The sequence below is a fragment of the Nelusetta ayraudi genome, unplaced genomic scaffold (genome assembly GCF_046127955.1).
Source record: "Nelusetta ayraudi isolate G7.1 ecotype Tasmania unplaced genomic scaffold, CSIRO-AGI_Nayr_v1 ptg000008l, whole genome shotgun sequence".
Taxonomy (NCBI): domain Eukaryota; kingdom Metazoa; phylum Chordata; class Actinopteri; order Tetraodontiformes; family Monacanthidae; genus Nelusetta; species Nelusetta ayraudi.
Genome location: NW_027466058.1, coordinates 7358738 through 7379791, shown reverse-complemented (window position 1 = coordinate 7379791; position 21054 = coordinate 7358738). Strand labels below are relative to the sequence as shown.

Sequence of the window (21054 nt, the reverse complement as noted above, 5' to 3'; positions counted from 1 at the left end):
GGCCGTAGTTTGCCCACCACTGCCTTAAACGGAGGTCGAGAAAAATATGAATCATCGAGTCCCATGACTGAACCTGAAGTAGGTCAGCACGCGACTGTTCATCTCAGCATATTGGGAATTGAGCGCAGGGGAAATGAGCCCAATCAGGGGTGTTTTTGTGTACTTTGTACTGAAAGGCCTGTTCTAAAGTGAGGATCAGGGAAAAGCTGCAAGACTGGATTTCTGGCCAAAAACATCACAAAAAGACTTAAAGCGCAGTTATGTAAATTACACATTTATTTTCAAGAAATCTTTTAAATATTTGCAAAAAAAAAAAAATGAGAAAAAAAATTAAATGAAACTGCAGCAGACACAGTTGCTTCTACACATTTCAGATAATGACTGCACCTTTTTCTTTCTTTTTTTTTTTTTTTTTTTTAATCTTGTTTCCTTTAAATACATCATTCTGTACCGGTTAAAACGATTAGAGTTTCATGAAGCGGTGCAAACCTCCTCTCCAAGTCTCCCAATGTGAAAAGGCACTTCACTGTGTGAGGAGGGGAAGGTGCGGGGCCCCCCGGTGGAGCCGTGAGGGTAGAATGGTTTCAAAAGCAACATTATACTCATTCATGCAACTTATCAAAAAAAAAAAAAAAAGGTAATAGGTAGAGCCAAGCACCCAGTCAGAGAGAAGTAAAACCTCGTGGATAACATGATGTAGTACAAAGCTCTGGAAAAAAAAAAGTAAGTAGTGATGAATTAAAAAATTTCCTCAGATGTATCTCCCAGCAACTTAATAGTTTTATTATTGAAGTTTTCCAAGTCATTGCTCTCCCAAAAAGGAAAAAAAAAACCAACCCTGGTGCGTCACCGGATAAAACCAACACGTTTTGCTTTTTCCAAAGACACAGTTCTGTCTTGCCTGTGCTACAATTTTCTTTTCTTTTGGTTAGCTACAAATCTCATAGTGTTACAGCGAGAAAACGGGGACTGTGCTCCAGATGCAATATGGCAGTCAGAGGTCTTGAGGTGCGAGTTTTAAGGGCTTCTGTGGTGGATGGTGGCGCCGCCGCCGCCTCGTCTCACTGCTGCGACAGGAGCGCGTTCCTGTTGGCCTTCATCTTCTCCAGGCGCTTCACCAGGTGGCTGTTGGTCATCTCCATCTCCTCGATCTTGTCCAGAGCCGTGCGCAACTGAGGGAGAGGGAGAGTGAAGAGGGAAGAGGGGATGAGGGGACGGAGACGAAGGGGAGTCGCGTCACGGACGGCTTTCGGCAAACGCCCCTCGTCACTCGGCGCTGTTACCTCTCTCTGAAGCTTCCTCTTCTCGGCTTTCAGCTCATCTTCTACTTTCTCGGAGTTGTCCGCCGACGTTTTGTACCTGGAGACTTGGCCTTCGAGTCTGCTAATCTGGAAGGCGGAAAGAAAAGCAGCGGGATTTGACGGCAGAACTTGGTAGTCGCATTTTTTTTTTATTTATTTTTTTTAATTATTATTATTATTTTTTTTTTTAAAAGGTACAGTGTGTAATATTTGGCTTGATTTATAATTTTTATATTGGTAAAAGCTTAATATGCTGCCCATAAACACTTTAGTGAAAGTGTACCATCGCAGTGCAATAAGACTAATTTGGTTTTCCTACCTTTAGAACAATTCTATATTTATGTATTTCTAAGGAAGCCCGGTGTGGACAATCCAGCTGCCTGACAGCGCGTTTTGTAATTAGAGTGACTGCTCGCGTCTTCAAATGAACCAACGAAGAAGAAGGTGGACGAGGTATCCAGGTTTGGGTGCGCAGGCCACTTTATCTCACTGGCAACCTCGGGAGGGGGAGGGACAGCGAAAGACGCCGCAATCTAAAATGTAACCACTTGATGTCGCTGTTTCTTCATCAAAATCTCCAAATATGACACGCTTCACCTTTAATGTAATTGTTTTGTGTGACCTTTGACAACTTACATTTTGTTCCATTGTACCTAATTCCTGCTCTGCCTTGGACAGCTTGAACTTGTATTCGCTCATCTGCCTGTTTGCGTCTCCTGCGGACAAAGACAGAAACGGACGAGGCTGAAAAAACCCGCGCGCTTGCGGCTCGAGGGTCGACTTGACCGTGCGCGAGGTCAACTTACTCTGCATCTCGATGAGGTGCAGGTCTGTACCGTTCTCCATCCCCTCCCCGTCTGTGTAGGAGCTGTCCACCTTGGAGTGCTTCTGCCTCTCCTCCTCCAGCTGATTCTTCAGCTTCCTGATCTGAGCCAGCAGTTCGTCCTTCTCTTCTGCCAGCTTCCGTAGCCTGACATCTGCAGGACAGAGGGGGAAAAACATTTCCAACCGGCGTTGTCGGCTAACGCTCAAACGAAATGACTTTTTGAATGTGGCAGGACGGCCTGCCGGAGGCACGTTACCCGAGTTGTCAGACAAAATATTCGCTCGCTAAAAAAAAATCCTGCGCCTATTAAGTTCGGTTCACTTAACCTGTTCCCGACTCGTTTGTTAGATAAACTTTTAGATACGGGTGAACGGGCACTGTCTGGTGGTGGCTGTCTCACCCAGCGGGCCCTCCCCGGCAGACTCCAGCAGCTGGGCGGCCTCCTGGGAGACCACGGTGATCCCTGAGGGCTGAGGTTCGTGGTTGACGTCTCCGTTGGGCGTACCGTCTGGGATGATGACCAGCCCGTGTTTCTGTGTGGGAGGAGACTTCGTCAGTTGCAACACATGAACATTGCAATGACCATTTTTGCACAGTTTGCTGTGGATTTTTTTTTTTTACCAAACACGTGAAAAAAAAAAAATCTGAGCTCTTTGATTTCTTTGCCTGCAAGCAACTGTCAAGTCTCTAGTTTCTCCTGCAGCCAGCTGGACGGCAGGTCACACATGTGACTTGTAAGACTGACTTCCTGGTTAAGGACAAAGGTGGGAACATTTCTACGCAACTTCTAACACCTTCACCTCTATTAGCGGACACCCTCAGGACAGAATGAATGGCAGGTATGTATCTACAGTGCACGGGCTTTCACATGTCAAGTTTCATTTTACATGCGAGATGATAAAATTCACTTTAAACTGCAAGAGACTAATTTACTAGATGACATATCTATATCTAGATAAATACGTCATCTAGAAAATTCATCAACGTGGTGAATGCTGAGAGTGGACACCAGGTTCACTCTTCCCACAGCAGCACCTAGTATACAAAAGGCAGATCACATATTTACTGTATAGATAACAGCAACTTTTCATTTAACGATAAAAAATGTAAAAATGAAAACCGAAAGAAGAAGAGGAAGAAGAAAACAACGCAGCAGCACGTTTATGTGACATCATCATCTGTTGCCTCAATTGGATTTGGCACCTGTGGCTTGAGAGGGACCTACCTCTCCAGCTTTGGCTTTCCCCTTGATGTCAGCGAGCTCATCCCTGAGCTCATCTCTCTCATTCCTAATGCAATCAAAGTACTCTTTCTGCCTCTCTAGGGCCTGGCCACACACACAGACAGACACACAGACAGACATACAGACAGACATACAGACAGACACGCAACAAGGTGAGAAAGAGAGAAAAGAGATGAGGCAGAGGAGAAGCTGGAAGAGGCTTCGAGACGGACATGCAACATCGAGGTGGCACGGCAAGACAATGTCCCCACACAAAAACAACACAAAAGAAAACGTGCAAGAGGGACACAGAAGCAAACAGATCACGGTGGGGAGGTAAGATGGGAGTCAAGGAAGTGCACACAGAACACGAGGAGTCTGGAACGCGGTGGATCTTCGTCACCTCTCACAAAAGCAGGACCTAAGAGTCTGACTAGAACCTCTGGAACTAATCCACAGCTGGAGCTGTGCATGCCATGCCCAAAAACTGTCGCCCTCTCCGTGTCAAAGCAGCGACCGCCCCACTGCGGCCGTAGCTGAAGCTCCCGTGCTCTCGCACCATTAGCGGAGGAGCGCACGGCCAATGTTATCGACATGCAAAAATCCAAACTGTGAGTACGGGTTGCGCATCAACGCCTCAGGGTCTCCGTCATGCAGTGGCAGCATGAGGGGGCCATGAGGTCGCCTCCCATGACCTTTCACAGCATCCACGCCGGGACTCCCTACCCCAATCTTTTTGTCCTTCCAGTTTATCGTTTCCTGCAGGTCAAACACCTCCCTGGTGAGGGCGTCTAACTTAGTCTGCATTCGCTGGCTCTCCTGGAAGAGGGCGTTGCCGGGACGACCGGGTCGAGGGTAAAGAACAGAAAACAAGGACAGACTGAACGGGGAGGAAAAGACTCCAGGGGTGAAAAATACAGCGGCACAGATCAGTGACGGTGCGACAGACACAGGGTGAAATGAGGAACAACGGGAGAGATGCACATCTCGTCAGCGCCTGGCTGGACGGTGGAGTTCGACGGGACTGAAAGCACGAGAATGAAGTGAGAGCAGAGAAAAGACAGAAGTGGGCCAGCGCCGATGGTCCCTGATCCAGTTCTAGCAGAGCGAAGGCCTCGGCTGCAGCCTGTGCACGGGCGCCTCGGCTGCCGCCTGGAGGCGAAGCCACGAAATGCCGTCTAATGCGGTCGGAGGAAAGTGTTGTTCACCTCTCAACGCAAATGCGGTGTGGTTTACCTCAATGAGCTCATCTCTCTGGCGCATTCCCTCTTTCAGCTCTTCTTGCTTGTGCTGCAGGACCGTACACGTGTGTTTTTGCCTCTCTAGTTCCTGAAATGACAAGAATTTTCAAAAAATTAAAACGGAATGCGACTAAAATTGACTGGCTTCGTAGCAGGAATTTTTTTTTGCATCATCATCGCAAGATGAGTTTCACCTTTGACTTGTCTTCCAGCTCCCTCTTCATTTCGGACATCTGCTCCTCCATCTCCTCTATGACATCCTTTAGTGTGTCCACCTGATAGATGAGGTTGGCTTTGTCGTTGTCCAGCTGAGCGTTGGACACCATTGCTTTCTTGTACTTCTCCTCCACCTCCGAGAGGGACTCCTGATGAGGTCGGACGCATGTTAATTTATTGGACAGTGCGATTTAAAGCTCGGCTCACCTGCATGCACGAGGTGGGCTTTTTTTTTTTCCTTTCTGTTTTTGGTAGAAACACTCTGTCTTGCAAAACATAAAAATAAAAAAACACAACGGCCAAACGTGTGACGCACATTATTTCTGCATGTAGGATTAAAGTAAAGCACGAGAACCCTTTAATATGTGGTAAATTCGGGGGAACGTGTTGTTTTTTCATTTCTTGTCCTGTGATGAAACAGGGTGAGAAAGTGACCTGCGACTGACGCTGGAAACCAACAGGATGGAAAGCTGTCTAGTGAAAGCGCCTGAGCACTGACTGAGAGCCAGGTGTTAAGTGTCAGGTAAGTTAGTAAACTACTCATTAATGAAGCACAGTGTCCTTTGAAAAGAGAACAGCTGGAGGTGGATGGCGTAGAGCAGGTCTAGTCTGGGCCAAAGACGGACCGGGGGAGGAGCCTCAACGCTGGCGGGTCGCACGGCCGTCACCCGTCAGCAGGCGGAGCGTTTGAATCTCTCTTCGTGTGGGTGGTGGGAGTGTCTCCAATTTAGGGCAACACCAGTGAGTTGGATCAGAAAACAGGAAGCGGAGGCAGGTGTCATGCAAACGAGGAGAAGACGTTAGAAGACAAGATTAGAGAGAGAGAGAGAGAGGGAGAGCTGTTGCAGGCGCTACGGGACGGGGTGCAGAGAGGTATGAGTGGGGGTGTGGGGGGGTAGGAGGCCACACTGCTCCTAAGAGGACAGGAGAAGGCATGCAGCGAGCTCAAGCCCCTCTACCTTCAGCTCTTTGAGCCCCTGCATGTACCGCCCTTCTACATCCTGAATCTGGTCCTTTAGTTCATAGATATCCTGTAGAGCACATGGAAGGAAGGGTTGGGTTGGGTTGGGTTGGAGTGGGGGGGGAGGGGTCATCAGAAAAAAAATAAAAAAGGCTGAAGGGGTGTTGGTGGTCAAATTATAGAGAGCGGTAAGCTGGCCGAGACGTGAGGGACAGCTTCCGCGGGAGGCATCCGGTCGTCCCGAGCAACACGGAGGAAAGACAGGAAGAGCGGAGGTGCAGCGGGACGGGCGGAAGGTTCGAGCGCAGCGGGGAGAAAGTGAATATATAAAAAAATGCATCGACAATATGTGGATTTGTATTAAAGCGCTGCTACGGCACCGTCGTAAACAACATTTTTTTTAAAAACATTTTTTTTTAAATAATTGTTGCGTCGCACGTCTTACCCTCATTTCACTCAGGCTGCTGTCGGTGTCGTACACGACGCTCCCGGCGTCGGCGCTGCCCCTCCGCGACGAGGTGCCGCCTAGCGATGCCAACGTGGCCGGCGAGAGGCCCGGGGTGGCGCAGCGGGAAGACGGCTGGGGAGAGGCAGAAGAGTGTCACGGAACACCGTTTGGGGAAACACAACTCCCGACTCGTTATTCAAGCACCATCACGTGAGACCACAGGAGCGCTAGAGAAGTCCTCTTTAAAGCTGGGGGGGTGAAACCTCCAGAGCTGCTCCAAAGAACATCACTAATATATGACTGTGGCCGACAAAGATTAGAAAGTTTTTAACCGGCCAACCTGTTTTTATCTTCAAAATATCAGTCAGGTAGTAGTTTAAACTACTCTCAGTATAATGTGAATATCTAAGCATCTTTAAATGTGCATTCCATCACCAAGGGTGAGAGAATTAAAGGGCCAGCATGTAAAATTTGGTCTGATTTAATATTTTAATATTGGTAAAATATTAAAAATACAATAATAAAAGTTACTTACTTACAATACAATTAAAAATAATTTGGTTTTCCTACCCATAGAACGGTTTATAAATGAGAATATACGTAGAGCAAGGGTCTTGCTCCTAGTTAGCTGCCATCTTGAACCCCCATATTGGTAAGGCAGCCAATCAGGCCACCTGAGAGCACGTTTTGTAATTAGGGTGACTGCTCGCGTCTTCCAATGAACCAACGAAGAAGAAGGTAGACGAGGTATCCAGATTTGTGTGCGTAGGCTAGTGTAGTTCACTGGCAAACTCTGGAGAGGTTGGGCGAGTGACACAGCACTGCAATCTAAAATGTAGCCACTTGATGTCGCTGTTTCTTCTCAAAATCTCCAAACATTACACACCGAACCTTTAAAGGACAACTTCTGGAAATGGTTTGGTTCAGTGGTTCCTACGAGTAGTTGCTCATGGAGAGTTTGCTTGTCACAGGGGGTCTTCTGCAAATACGGTAGCATTCATCGCAACGGAGCACTCACCCGACTGTAATCTGAATACTGCTTCTCACATTTTTCATCCAGCTGAAAGAAAGAGAAAAGAGAAACACTAATTAGAAAAAGGAGTTCAAGCATGTGTTTCCTGTCTGGCCATGCTCGGAGCGCTTCCCCATCTGCAAACGCGGGTGTTAGGACAGAGCCATTAATATTCCGTGGTGAGTTTTGCGTCGTGTTTTCACATCATCAGTCAGAGTGAGCACTTTTTTTTTTTTAATGAAAAAAACAAACATTTGTTTCAGTTCATGCTGCAGTATTTCCACATCTGCAAATCCAAGTCGAATCAAACTGATAAGATACATTTTTTCAAAGGGGGGAAAAAAAATAGTGTGGGATGAGTTTGGAGAACCAGGTGTTATTTTCCAATCATGCGTCCATCATTCCCGTCGCACTGCACTCGGCGGTACTTGGCTGTCAACGACTTGGGCGACTTACGGAGTCCAGGTCTGGAATGCTCAAATCGTCGAGGTCAGACACAATGCTGCCCCTTCGGTTGGAGCGGCTGAAATAGTCGGCGGCCGACTCGCTAATGTCCGAGAAGTCGGACGACTGCTCGCCGAGGAGGAGGAGGAGAGCAACGGAGGGGGATGAAGAGGAACAGAAACAGAGAGCCGCACGAGGAGGAAGACGGTTGTGGAGAAAAACGGGAGAAGAGAGGAAGAAAGTCAACGGTACATGAAGGGGTTTCAACAGTTCACTTCTGACGCTGCCGATTGTGACGTCGCTGCCGCTCACCACGCTGTCCCTGCGGCCTCTGCCGCCGCGTTGCTGGGAAACGCTGCTGACAGTGTCGTCGTCGGAGGAGCACTGAGAGGAACACCACGCGTCCATGTAAACAAACACACACACTAACACACACACATACACACACAAACGCTTGGTGCAGGAGGCCTGCGTGAGAGCCAGAGGCTCTCTCAGAAATACAGCACGCTCGCTTCCTGCTTCCCACAGCAATTCACAGACGTCATGCTGCAGCCTCTGTATTCAACTGACTGGAGGTTCACTTCTAGGGCCAAAACAGGGCAGAAATGCCTCTTCATGCACTCCGAATCCTTTTGGAAGCACACTCGAGTCAAGTCAGACAACATAACCTTGGCAGGAGGTCTTCAGACACACATTTTTAATGTGAAACCCAAAAACATTTGGCCCGATTTAGGATTTTCAAATTGGTAAATGCATAATATAATGCCCATAAATACATGAATAAAAGTTTATACTCGCAGTACAATAAAAGTCATGTGATTTTCCTTCCCATAGAATGGTTTACATATATGTATGTGTGTGTGTGTGTGTGTGTGTGTGTGTGTGTGTGTGTATGTATGTATGTATGTATGTATGTGTGTGTATATATGTATGTATGTATGTATGTATGTAAGTGTGTGTATGTATGTGTGTGTGTGTGTGTGTATGTATGTATGTATGTATGTGTACATCTGTGTATATATATATATGTATATGTGTGTGTGTGTGTGTGTGTGTGTGCGTGTGCGTGTGTGCGCATCTATATATACAGACTATATACACACATATATATATAAGAACCACTCTATTCTAAGAAGAAGAACGTGGCCAAGGTATCCAGGTTTGTGTGTGCAAACCACTGTAGCTCACTGGCAAGCTCGGGAGAGGGAGGGTGAGGGTGAGCGAAAGAGCTCTGCAATCTACGATGTGACCACTTGATGTCGCCGTTTCTCCTCAACATCTCCAAAGAATTCACGCTTCATCTACAGAAGTGAGGCCCTGCGCTGACGAGGCTGCTGTTAGTAGCGGGGCGTGAGTGTGATCGTGCAGGGCTGTAAAGTGCTCACCACGGGGCTGCTGCGGGTGGAGCTGGCTCCAGAGGAGTACCAGCTGTATTCAGAGGGCTGCGGGCAGGGGAGTGGGTGGGGGTGATGTCGGGGGAGGAAGGAAGATAACAGGGAGACAGAGTTCAGGCGGAGGAGTCAGCGTCGACGTTCTGCGACGGGGAAACTTCTTTTATTTTCGTCAGTGAGACTTACGGCTCTTGAGCTGTATCCCGACCCATAAAGGCCGGCGTCCTCATAAATAGAGGCCTGAGGGCACACAACGCAAATGTGAACAAAATGGGGGGGGAAAAGAGCGCGCACGTAGATGTGTAGCTCTCTAGCGAGGGAGGAAAGGCCATGCGATTAAACAGAGCCACAAATCTTCTCCGGCATGAAGTTCTGACTCTAAAGTTCTACTCAAAACGACTTCCTTGGTTAAACAGAGGCACGCGTCTGGCGGCGGTCGAGGGCCCCAGACTGTCCAAGGAGCCAAATATAAGCGCTCCCGAGCCGACTGGGGCTGCGCTGTCAATGTGGCGTTGAGAGAAACGGGGGGCAGGCGGTGAGCCGAAACAAAGGGACATGCGAAGAGAGACGCCGGCCACGAGACTGACCGTGCTGTAGCTCCGAGGGAGCGCCGCCCCGCTGGTCGAGGATGAGGAGGTGGAAGCCTGCCGTGGGGGTGGAGGGGGTGGGGGCAAGGGAGAGTTTAGCTAACAGAGGAAAAGCTAGGAGCAGGAGGGTGAAGTGGAAACAGGAAGACTACAGGTTTTTTTTTTTGCTGATCTCGAGAGATTTGGTGCCAGAAGTGGGGTGAGAATAAGTCAAGTCTGGTGACTCAGGCCCCGTCCTGCTGCTGGTCAAAGAGTAACCCGCGCTATTTCTTTCTTTTTTTTTTTTTTAAAGGACTGTCTCGGGATTAATCCCACACTTACGTACACACGTATTTACAACACTACCTAGTAACCAGCAAGAAATAACCAAGAAGGGGATCACTCTAGCTTCCCTTTGATGCTTGTGTGACACAAACAACATCCTTAGCAACGGCTGTAAACCCATTTTCTGAGAGGCGTAAAATGCCTTATCAACTAGATCGAGCAGATACTGTATCAGCTGGCTCCTGAGCTTCCAACTGCGTGTAAAGAAGAGCTGTGAGGCGGCGGACTGCAGGGACAGACCCGAGGCTGATAGGTGGATGTGGAGGGAGGAGGCGGTAGCGGTTTGGTCTTTGCTAGGCTGGTGTAGTTCCTCTTATCGTGGTACAGTCCAGTCTACAGGGGTAGCAACACAACATCACCTCAAACAAACAAAAAAACAAAACAGCTGGTATTTTCTGGTATTTGTTGTCCGCGGAAATCGACACACACACACACACACACACACACACACACACACACACACACACACACACACACACACACACACACACACACACACACACACACACACACACACACACACACACACACACACACACGTTTGGGGTCACTGACTCATATAATAATCTACTGGAATGCTCTCAAAACATTATTAGTGCACGGAAATCAGTCAGGATGTGCTGAACACATAAAGGGTGGCTGGTTGCATTAAATGTCTAATTGAATGTGATTTTAGAGAATAATTATATACATATATTTGATATAAGAGTGCAGTTTGCGGCCATCATTACAGAATTGAATGCTTTCAAACTGCTATAAAAAGCGCTAAGATTTCTAAAAACAAAGCTTTGCATTATAATTATACTTACTCGTGTGTGCTAAACCATGCAAGAGTGAACAGAGCATGATGGTTTGTATCTTAGGCTCTTTGAAACAGCCTACTTTTAGTGCGTTCACACAGAATCTCGCACACTTGGAATTCTCTCAAACCACTTTTAGTTAGACATTGGAGATGGTTTTCATTAAACACTAAAATGCTCCCATACTTGGTAAGCACATCTTGGCTGATTTCCGTGCGCTCCTAATGATCGCAGAGCATTCAAGATCATTACTCCAAAAAAAACGGTTGCAATGGAGTTGAATGCAGAAATGAGTCAGTGACCCCAAACCTTTGAACAGTGGTGTATGAAGTGCATATATGTCTCAGCCCGACGTGTTCCATGCAGCTCTGCACAAGTGATGAGTCACTGTTTTTTTTGTTTTTTTTTATCAAGGGGTTAAAATAATCACCTAACAATAATGAGCACAACAAGCCACACAGATTAGTCTGTCTGCACTGCCACGGAGGCAGAGGCAGCAGCAGCAGCAGGCAACACAACTGAAGCAGAAGACTGACCAGCAGGTCCTTCTTGGAGGAAGACCGTTTGTGGCTGTGCAGGTCATTGTACACGGAGCTCTGTCCAGCGCCGGGAGAAATCACATCTTTAAAGACTCGTAAATTTTGAAAGACTTGTAAGCCGACGCGCACAGACGCGCAGGCACCAAACGGGTACATACGGTGGAGCGGGAACTCTTGAGGGCGGAGCTAGTGGAGAGGCCATCGGACTAAAGAGAGAACAGGTACAGGTACAGGGTCATAACAGCGAGTGGTCCAGAGGTCCGGCCGGCAGCACACAGGCACGGTCACTTGCTCTGTACGGCCGAAGGTTCAACCAAGCAGCACAGCAACCATTTTTTTTTTTTTTTTTAAATCCCCTACTTGGCCAACTGATCAAGGCACAAACATGCAACTCTAAAAGTGTAGCGTGAAAACCATTAAGCTGCAGTATCACAATCGTGCACCATCTTGCAAGTCCAACCCTAACCTAAAGATGCGTCATCTGAAATGAGTGTTGGCTAAGCACAACAAGGCCAAAGTTTTGTTAGTTTCCATCAAAACTCACACGAGTGTGTGTTATTAATCCACACGTGCATGCAGACAACGCACCAATATGTCTTTTCTGTGGGAACTGGATCGACTCCCCAAATCTCGTATTGCCGAAGAGGTGGACTACGCACATGGGACAAGACAGATTTAACTTTTTTTTAAATATGAATGAGGAGACATCTGCAATCTATGATCCTTATGAGCGCTACAACTAAAATCCACTTTGCCCAAATACAGTCAGTCGATCACAAAGTGCTTTCCAAGTGCACAGGAAGCTTTCAAACGCCAGTGTTCCTCTCCTAAGAGCACAACTTTATTCTGATATGATGCCAATTCCTATACCTTGACTTTTGATACCGGTTCCAGAATTGATACCAGACGTTTGAAAACTAATTTGAGCAAAAACGAAAATACATTGCCATTATAGCTTAAAACTTGTATTTTCCATTTTACTGGCGATCCAACAACTTTGTAAATGTTGCATTTTGCTTTTTTTTTTTCTTTAATCCTTATTAATGAAGTGGAGCCGCACTTTAGACTTCTCTGGGATGGTGCTAATTTTCACCCTAATGTAAAACAAAAGCTTGCAAGTGTCTTAAGTTTACGCCTCTGTAATGTGAAAGCCAATCGGCATTGACTTTAGATCTTGACACATGTATACCAAATGACATTTGGCTTTACTTTCTTGGATAAAATGGAAGTTGGCATCGAAAGACGATTCATTTTTTTGACGTTCGATAGGACCGGATGTACCAAAGTTTGGTCCCCGGCTCTGGCAAACGGCAAAAAGCTGCACGCGCATATCACATACGCACCCTGTAACTGCGGACTGATGTGACATCGTCGTCCAGCCCCTGTTGAAACGCCGAGTCACAGCGGAAAGCAGACAGAGAGGAAGAGGGAAAGTTGATGAGGGAAAGTTGATGAGGGATTGGGGACGGCAGGGTGAAAACGAGAACGGAAAGACGGGGCAGATAAAGAGGAAGTGTGCGAGGCAGATACGGACCCGGCGATGACGGCTGCTGGACCTGCTACTGCTAGAGGCCCGGGCTTTTTCAGCGTCAGCCTGGGGAGCGGACGGAGAAGTTGGAAGAGATTACAGAGCGAGAGTGGAAAGGCTCAGTCAGAGGGGTGGAGGAGGAGGAGGCGGCGGCGGTGCTGCGGTGCTTGACAGTTGCCGAGCAAAAAGGCCCAAGCCTTACAAAAACAACTCGCGACCATGTTTTGGAACAACAAAGCACCACTCTGAGATTAAGGATGTGCGAGAACAGCTGACAGAATACACAATTCATTCATTTGTTTCTCACAAAAGGCAGGCTGGCCAAACAAATCTCCGACTGTTTTTAAACTGCAAGAAAAGCAAATTAATTCCATGCAAAAAATGGGTCAATATTTCCAAAAGCCAGAGGACGGCGGGGGACTGGCCACACATCTGGCCAATCCTCTCCCTGCATGCAAGTCAGAGGCCGACGCTGGCTCGACAGATACACACACATCCACGGGCTACATTGTCTCTAAAGCAAACACAGGGCTGAGGCACGTTTCCACAGCCAAGGAAAGTGTAGCCTGCGAGTCAAGTGGAGCTAAATGGTCAGGCTCGACTGGGCCCCCGGCTTCACACAACAGGCTGTTAGTGCGGCTGCAACACACACACACACACACACACACACACACACACACACACACACACACACACACACACACACACACACACACACACACACCCTCCTGCATTTGCCTACCATCCACTGGTGGATCTGACCCCATTTTCTGTTGCTACTGCTGCTGGACGAGCGGTAAGAAAGCTAGACAGACATCGAGAGACTCAGTGCCAGAGAAAACATACAATCACAGTGAAAACTGCTGACACGTTAAAAAAAGAAAGGAAAAAAAAAAGGCGGCCGACGTTTCCAGCAGGAATAGAACTTTTGGTTTTCATCTGGGGACGCGTGAGACTTCTATTTTTGTCTGCAGGCACATGAACTGTGAAATTAATCAGAAAAAAAAAACACACAAATCTTCCAGGGCACAGAGTCAAGGAGCTTTTCTGCAAAACCGCAGGAATATAAATTGAGGTGCTCAGGGGGAAGGTAAAGGACAGTTTCCATGTTTAGTTTCCGCTCCATTTGTGATGACAGCAGCACTTTGGCGGCGGCAAAAGAACTCAGTTCACTCGACTTGGTTGAGAAAACAGTCGCAGATGATCCCCCCGCCCCCGCTCAGGTCACTGCCGGCGTTGCGTACCTCTTTCTGCTGCCGCTCCAGCTCCCTCATTCGAATGTCCCGCGCCTCGGCCCGCGCCGCCCTCTTGGCCGCCAGCCGCGCCTCCGCCTGCGAGACAAGAGTCGGACGTGAACACACTTGTCGGCTGGGAGCAGTAACTCTTGAAGGTGCCGTTCTGTGACGGACATGTTCGCTGAGGGAGTGGAGCGAGCACCGTGAAGGACACGGCCCACCCAAAGGTACTTAGATCGTTTGTTTCCTGTCGGTGGAAAAAGGAAGATTGAAAGGTGGGAAATGCACATGAAGGGAGAGGTTTTCTTTCTTCAGTGACACTGGCGGGGAGGAAAAATGACTTTTACCTGCTGGAATAAAACACCTTGACAGCACACCTGCATATTTTGAACCCAATCTATTAACTACATGCCATTTAAAAATAAACACCACATATACTGCCCAGCAAAAGTTTAGACACACCTACACTATATTCTGCGTTGTAGATACATACTGAAGACATGAAATATATAAGCAAGGTATATGGAATTATGCAGACAATGTGAATAATGTCAAGAAAACACTGTTAAATAACTCCAAATCTATTTTTGAAGGGTATCTCTACTTTGACGAAGCTGTAAGAAACAATATGTTTGAGTTATTTCTTTGTTATGACATAATTCCATGTGGGTTCATTGACAGTTTTGAAGCCTCCAGTGAGAAAAACTACTAAAAAAAAGGTGTCTAACCTTTTGAATGGTTTGTGTGTGTGTGTGTGGATATACTGTATATTAAAATTATGCAACACATTTACAAATTCCAATGGCTAAAACGTTAAGAAATTTAAAGACCCTTACACACTCTGAGATGTAAGACCAGCCAGCTTCACGTGATGGATGGAGAGCCGCTCACAAAGAATAGAGCGTCAACAAGGTGCAGTGCACAAGTTGAAATCTCAAGTAAGTGTGAAACACTGACTCAGTGTCAAAGTTGACTTAGAAGGGAGCGCTAACAGGTTCCTTCGATGGACTGAAGTCCATTCCTCACAGTCATGACTTTTTAACAAAAAAAGTCAATTAAAAATAATGACAATTCAGAGCTTTTTTTAAGATAATGATATCAGCGTCTCCTCTAGTATGCACAAACAAAACCTGCCTCTGATATGTTTTCACCCTGATGAACTGCAGATGTTTTTACTCAAGCACCGATGTCAGCGGAACAGATCCGCTATTAATAGAGCTATTAATAGCCCCAGACTATGTGCCATATCTGACCAGTTTCGCTGTGAGTCACGGCTGTGAAATTCTGCACGGTGAGTTCCAAAGACGCTTGGTCCGCGACAGCATGTGAAAGAGTCGGCTTTGAGAAGAATGACTTTCACATCTCACGGGAGGGATTTCAAAAACAAGCTGCCACCGCCGCCGCCGTCCTCGATCCGTTCACGGTTATTATTACACGCATTACACGAATCATGCGAGTCCTGGTCTGAGCCGAGTGACGTAGGGAGACACCCCCCTGGGACAAAATGAGGAGGGTGACCACACAAGTGACACAGCGCCCATTCAAAATATGGCCGGGAGATTATTTTACACAGTGTTTCAACAGAGGCCGCTAATTTGGGCGAGGCAGTCCGCGACCCTGACGGGTCACACAGGTGACTCAATCACTGACCTTCCTTGACTTACGAACACATCATGGACAACCTCTAGAAAAAAAAAAAAGGAAAAAAAACAGACATCTACCCCCCTGCCCCCACAAATAGTGAATGGAACCAGGCTATAAATACAGCGTGGTGCCTGGACGGTGTGCTATGTTCTGTATCACCCTGCAGACAAACACTGTCAGCATTCCAGCAGTTTCTTATCTGTGCTGTCAGAAAAGGCAGCCTGTGGGTACAGCCCATTCCTGTTGCAGTTATAGACCAGAGTGAACAAACGCGGCTCAACAGTGACGCAAATCAACAACCAAAACCCTGCTTATTCTCACTTGCACACCTGGTGCTGCGCACCAGGAAATGTTGACTTCATATCAATTATGAACAATAGGCATACTGTGTCTTAGGTGTGGCTTGGACTCAGATGGCATGAGGATGTTACCTACATTTATCAGCAAATACAAAGCAGTAGTAGTTTCACTTATCTTCATTTCTTATTTGCATTTTCACTCCTTTTCTAGGAAATGTGAAAATTGCGAGCCATTGACTGTCAAAAGTGGACAATGAAAGAAAGTTCTATTCAGATTTTCCCCTCTTTAGAAAGAAATACTTTAATCTGAAAGAAAATTGTCTCTAATAAAAGACTGCAGTAAGGGAAATCATGACAGGGTGTGTGCTTCTTTTTGATTACACTCTAATCTTTCCTGGGTGTAATTTTGGAGCGACTTTTAGTTTCTTCTCATAGAAGACCCCATTTACTTGGATGGAAGCTACCAAGTAATTGGCAAAAAAAAAAAAAGAGACATAAGCTGTAAAAGTGTGAACTTAGTGAGGGTCGACTGACCAAGAGCTCTGCACCTGTTGGGCTGTCTGACGGAATGAGTTGCTCTGCACAGCGGCACAGCTGAGCTCCCTGTCTGTGTCCTATGTATAGCCTGGCCCATCCGGCCCCGGCTCAATGACAGCCATATTACAGGCCTGCAAGGGTAACCTGAGCAGCAGAAGTTCACCGTCAAACTCACCTACAGCAGTGTTGTCAAGGAAGAAAAAAAAAACAAAAGTTATCCTATGTGAAGTCACCTGAGACACTCGGACGCTGAAATGTAAATACAATGAAAACATTTTATTTTTGTTCTAAATGCACAAGAGAATTCAATTTCTTATGTTCAAATTTGGAATGTGATACAGTAAAGGTGCACCGTTACATAAAAGGGAAGAAAATCAGGATTTATACTGAAATTTACTTAATTAAAAACCATGTCTCTAAATGACAATAAATAATTTATGGAGTATGTTAAAGTTAGACGACGAGACAACAAAATATTCTCTTAAAATGAAGAGTCACACGAGGCTGTTAAGAGTGCAAAAATTGCAATAATCTCTTTTTCCTGGCTGAAATGATGTTTGGCCTATTCATTTTGAAAAAAGAAAATATTCATTAAATTATTATCAGTTTATAAAATAGTTGTAGGCATGGCCAATAGAGTACACACTATTAATATTATTTTAAAAAAATGATGTATCAAACATAATAACAGTATCAAAAGTAGCATCTACTTTATTTCAACACATCAGGTATTCAGCTTTTTGAAGGAAATATGCCTGTACTGCCCCTTAAGATGCATTTCACTCTGTGTATAAAAATATTTATGTGGAAATAAAAACATTTCTTACGAAGTGTCAACATGATGATCTGGAGTTGAAACATAACCTGACGTTGTAGCAGTCAGTTATTGTGCATTACTCCTGTCATTTGACAAAAACAGACAATACAATGTCTCTGCCCCTTCATAAAAGACAAACTATAGTGAAGAAACCACCACTCGTCTGCCAGCGGACTTTGGGTGAAGTGCTGGAGCCCAAAAAGAAGCAAGATGAAAAATTAAAAGCAGGGCCGCCGCACACTCCACACTGTGCAAAATCTGAACCAAAAGACAAACTATAAAACTTTTCATTGCAATGACAGCTTGTCAGTGCCACAATGCAAATCCTGTGGACTATGAACTGGTGCTCACACACAAAACCATGCCCACATGCTGTATCATTACGAAAGTCCATGGCTGCCTCATTTACAGACCATTTCCTCTCTTAGATCCTGACTTAACGGGAAGCGGTTACCACATGGCCGTGTAAATCTAACACGTTTGTACTGTCAGTTTTATGAGCAGGATGCCGGTGGCCAAAATGACCGAGCGCCCAGTAATGTAAGAGGCCTCAGACGGTTGCTAGTGATGGTGCAGGCTCGAATTCAGACCCTCGCAGAAGCGACCTGTGCCAAGTGAAGGCAGACGAGCAGCGAGCTGTTTTTTCTTCCCTTAAGTCAGGCAAAACCAGCAAGAGGCAAATGCTGCAGCGTTTTACCGAGTTGCTTGGGGAGCGTAGCGATATGTAACAGGTTGGACACTGACCCATTGAACTCTGGGAACAGTAGATCTAATCTCTGGTTTGCTCTACAAAGCGATTCAGATTTAGGACCTGACTGGGAGGGTCGGATGACTCATGTTTCTATGATCGGCAAGCATGACTATAAAGAGAAATGTGGCCTTGTGCTGGTTGCCCAAGAATGTGTTCTTTCACAGAGCACAAATGAAGCATTATTGAAAAAGGGGTGGGAGGGGTGCATTAAGATAAGTAATAATCATTTAAAATTTTTTTTTTTTTTTTTTAAATCAAGAAATAAATACAACATACAAAAAAACCCTGGTTCTTTAAGAAAGCCCTACCACACAGGAAATCGTTAAAAATGCTCCTTGCTTTCCATGCTGCTGGCCACCCCAAAGTGAAAAGACTCAAAGGAATGACAGTCCTGCTGTGGAACAAAATGGAATAATCCCAGGGCATGTCGTTACAGGCTAGGCAGCGTCTCTCTCCTCAGCCCAAGTTTTTTCCCCGCTCCAAACGAAAACAGTCTATCTTCCTGTGGTCCAAAAGCAGCTGTGTCTATGGTGACTGGGGCGTACAGAGATATACAACTCTTGTCAGATAAATTTGAAGTGTGCACTTCAGTGGCCAGTTTGCTGACCTTTATATTTTCAAATGAAATGTTATGCATAATGTGACTAGTGGACTCAGAGACTAAAAATCTCTGAGGTTGAAAAGTAAATTCTGTGAGAAAAAAAAGAAGCTTAACTGTCATTCTTTTGAAGATCCCTGAGGTCTTTAGAGACAGAAAATAGAGTGAAAACAACCTAGATACACATTATCGTCAGGTTTAGCAAAGCAACTTTCGTTTTAGTGCAATTTGACTCTATTTACCCGTAATGTGGCCTCGGTCCATTACAGGAATGCTGACAGACCTGTTCACCGTCTACTCATGTTGCCTTTAATGTAACTGCTGCCACATCTAACTTAATGAGCATTTGACGAAACCATCTTTTCAATTACGCCCGAAGAGCACATTATTTCAGTGAGGACTCCTAAAAAAACAAGCAAGCAAACAAACAAAAAAACAAACAAAAAAACCAAGTGACACGAAATTGATGGCGGCTTAGAATAAATGGAATTCTTGTGGCATCTGAACTTACCTCTCTGGCAATGCTACTCAAGGCCTCGTCTTCTGCCGAGAACCGATCTTTGAGAGGCGCACGCTTTCGACCAGAGCCTTGCGTCCCCATGTTGCTTCTGTGACTTAACCCTCACCAGTGCCGTGTAAAGTCAGGAAACACACGAGAATTGGAAGCAGATGGCCCTGCAAAAAAAAAAACAACCCAAAAAACAGGAGAAAACAAGTTAATTTCAAACAGTTCAGTAAATAAGGACAAGTACTGGAGAAATGTGTTATTTGCAAAGACTCCACATCTTTTTCCAGTCCTGCAAAAACTGTTAGTCATGTTTGGCCTGCAGCTGTTTTGGATAAACAAATGTGGCTGACATGAACCAGCGGGGGGACAACTGCAACCCAACAGATCAGTATTTAAACATAACATTCCAGTAAATAAGGGGTGGCGAGGCTAACTGAGGACATGCCAACTGCTGAGTTCCACAATTGTATCTAATGCCTAGTCTGGTTAACAGTAATGACTTGCACCTAGCCAATTACCATTTGCTGCTGTTGTTTTTAAAATACCAATGTAAAGATCTCCATATATAAAATATTAAGGTAGCTGGCGGTTGAAGAAGCCTACTGTGGGACCCAGCTAAGGCATGGACAGTCATTCAAGAAATGTTACATTACAACTTGCACTCAACACACAAATCACAAACAAAATTTAAAACGAAAAGCGAGCAAATTCCCAAACGCTGCCAGGATAACGAATTACTTTTATTTGTGTATGTATTGCTTTCGTTCAAAACTAAGGTTCACGCGTCTCTTTCCACAAGTCTGTACAAGCTGATATCACTTCCCACGGTATGCTAATACGTCGGGAAGGAGATGGCAAACAGCGTTACTTTGGTTACGTTAAAACGGAATTAAGGCGGCGAGAAACAACGTATCTTTGGTTAGGTTAAAATGAAATATGCATCATTGAGTCCATTAGCCTGTGTAAACGTATGCTAACTCGGAATGCTAACTAGCACGTCTTCCACGCGAAACGGTCACATTTTGCCTTTTAAGTGCTTACTTTTCTTCAGCTGGAGACTTCAACAGAGAAAATAGTCCAGAGTTTTGGCATCTTTTCCCATTAATCTGCCCGCAGCGCGTACGGCAATCATTGAGTGTAAGGTCAGTAACGCTGCGTTGAGCAGTTTAGCAGGGCGGTTAGCTCGAATAGCCAGTGGGGCTAACCCCCACTCTTCTAAAGAAGAGGCACACAGGGCAAACTGGCATTGATCCTCCCGTCATTTTCCCCACCCTCCATTTATTACCTCCGCGATAGCTTCGTAGAACCAGCGAGACTGCCGAGGTGCCCCTTCTCTCCAGCCAGTTTACGTGAGAGCCATTCGTCTTCTCTTCAGAGATTTCAAGTGTTTTTGTCTTCACTGACAGCTGTCATCAGTCCGCCTTTCCACCGCTCCCCACAGCCTGCCCTCCTCTCACCCACTTTCCACACACACTTGGTTAGCACAAAGGTCCCGGATGTTAGGAAAAATTAGGGCGTGATGCTGCTTTCAGGGGAAGTCAGACATTAACAATGTTACTGGCACTGCGAAAGGTTTTGTATGGAACACGATTTATATGTTGCATAAAACCCCCCCGACATATTTCATGCCTTTTTTTCAGACAACAGTCCAGGGACACGAAAGCATGTTTATTCTTTACTGTAAACGACTGCGTCATAAAACTGTTACCACTTCTAATTTCAAATTCTCAATGAACGTTTTCGTTTGTCTGACCGTCCGTAAACTGTTCACGTCTGAACGCTCAATAATTATTTGGCTACATGAAATGTTTTTTGTATTGTCATT

The 21054-nt window shown here is 45.9% G+C and overlaps 1 protein-coding gene across 17 annotated transcripts; it reads right to left on the bottom strand.

The window, feature by feature from the left end:
* Nucleotides 1-258: 258 nt before the first annotated feature.
* On the bottom strand, nucleotides 259-20703 carry lrrfip2 (leucine rich repeat (in FLII) interacting protein 2). Of its 17 annotated transcripts, XM_076019069.1 has the most exons (27): nucleotides 20515-20702; nucleotides 19233-19396; nucleotides 14085-14171; nucleotides 13583-13645; nucleotides 12847-12906; nucleotides 12656-12694; nucleotides 11901-11963; nucleotides 11471-11518; nucleotides 11310-11369; nucleotides 10214-10306; nucleotides 9650-9706; nucleotides 9249-9302; nucleotides 9057-9113; nucleotides 7984-8055; nucleotides 7684-7797; nucleotides 7234-7275; nucleotides 6213-6347; nucleotides 5766-5837; nucleotides 4785-4955; nucleotides 4586-4678; nucleotides 4076-4168; nucleotides 3353-3454; nucleotides 2528-2660; nucleotides 2108-2278; nucleotides 1938-2017; nucleotides 1284-1388; nucleotides 259-1172 (listed from the first exon to the last, which is right to left on the bottom strand). In XM_076019069.1, exons 2-27 carry the CDS (start codon nucleotides 19320-19322, stop codon nucleotides 1062-1064), a joined length of 2265 nt encoding a protein of 754 aa, XP_075875184.1. In that variant the 5' UTR covers nucleotides 19323-19396; nucleotides 20515-20702; the 3' UTR covers nucleotides 259-1061. The 17 variants fall into 17 exon arrangements, with proteins under 17 accessions (XP_075875184.1, XP_075875180.1, XP_075875181.1 ...); XM_076019065.1 differs by having other exon boundaries at nucleotides 7684-8055; nucleotides 20515-20703; XM_076019066.1 differs by lacking the exon at nucleotides 5766-5837 and having other exon boundaries at nucleotides 7684-8055.
* Nucleotides 20704-21054: the final 351 nt, after the last annotated feature.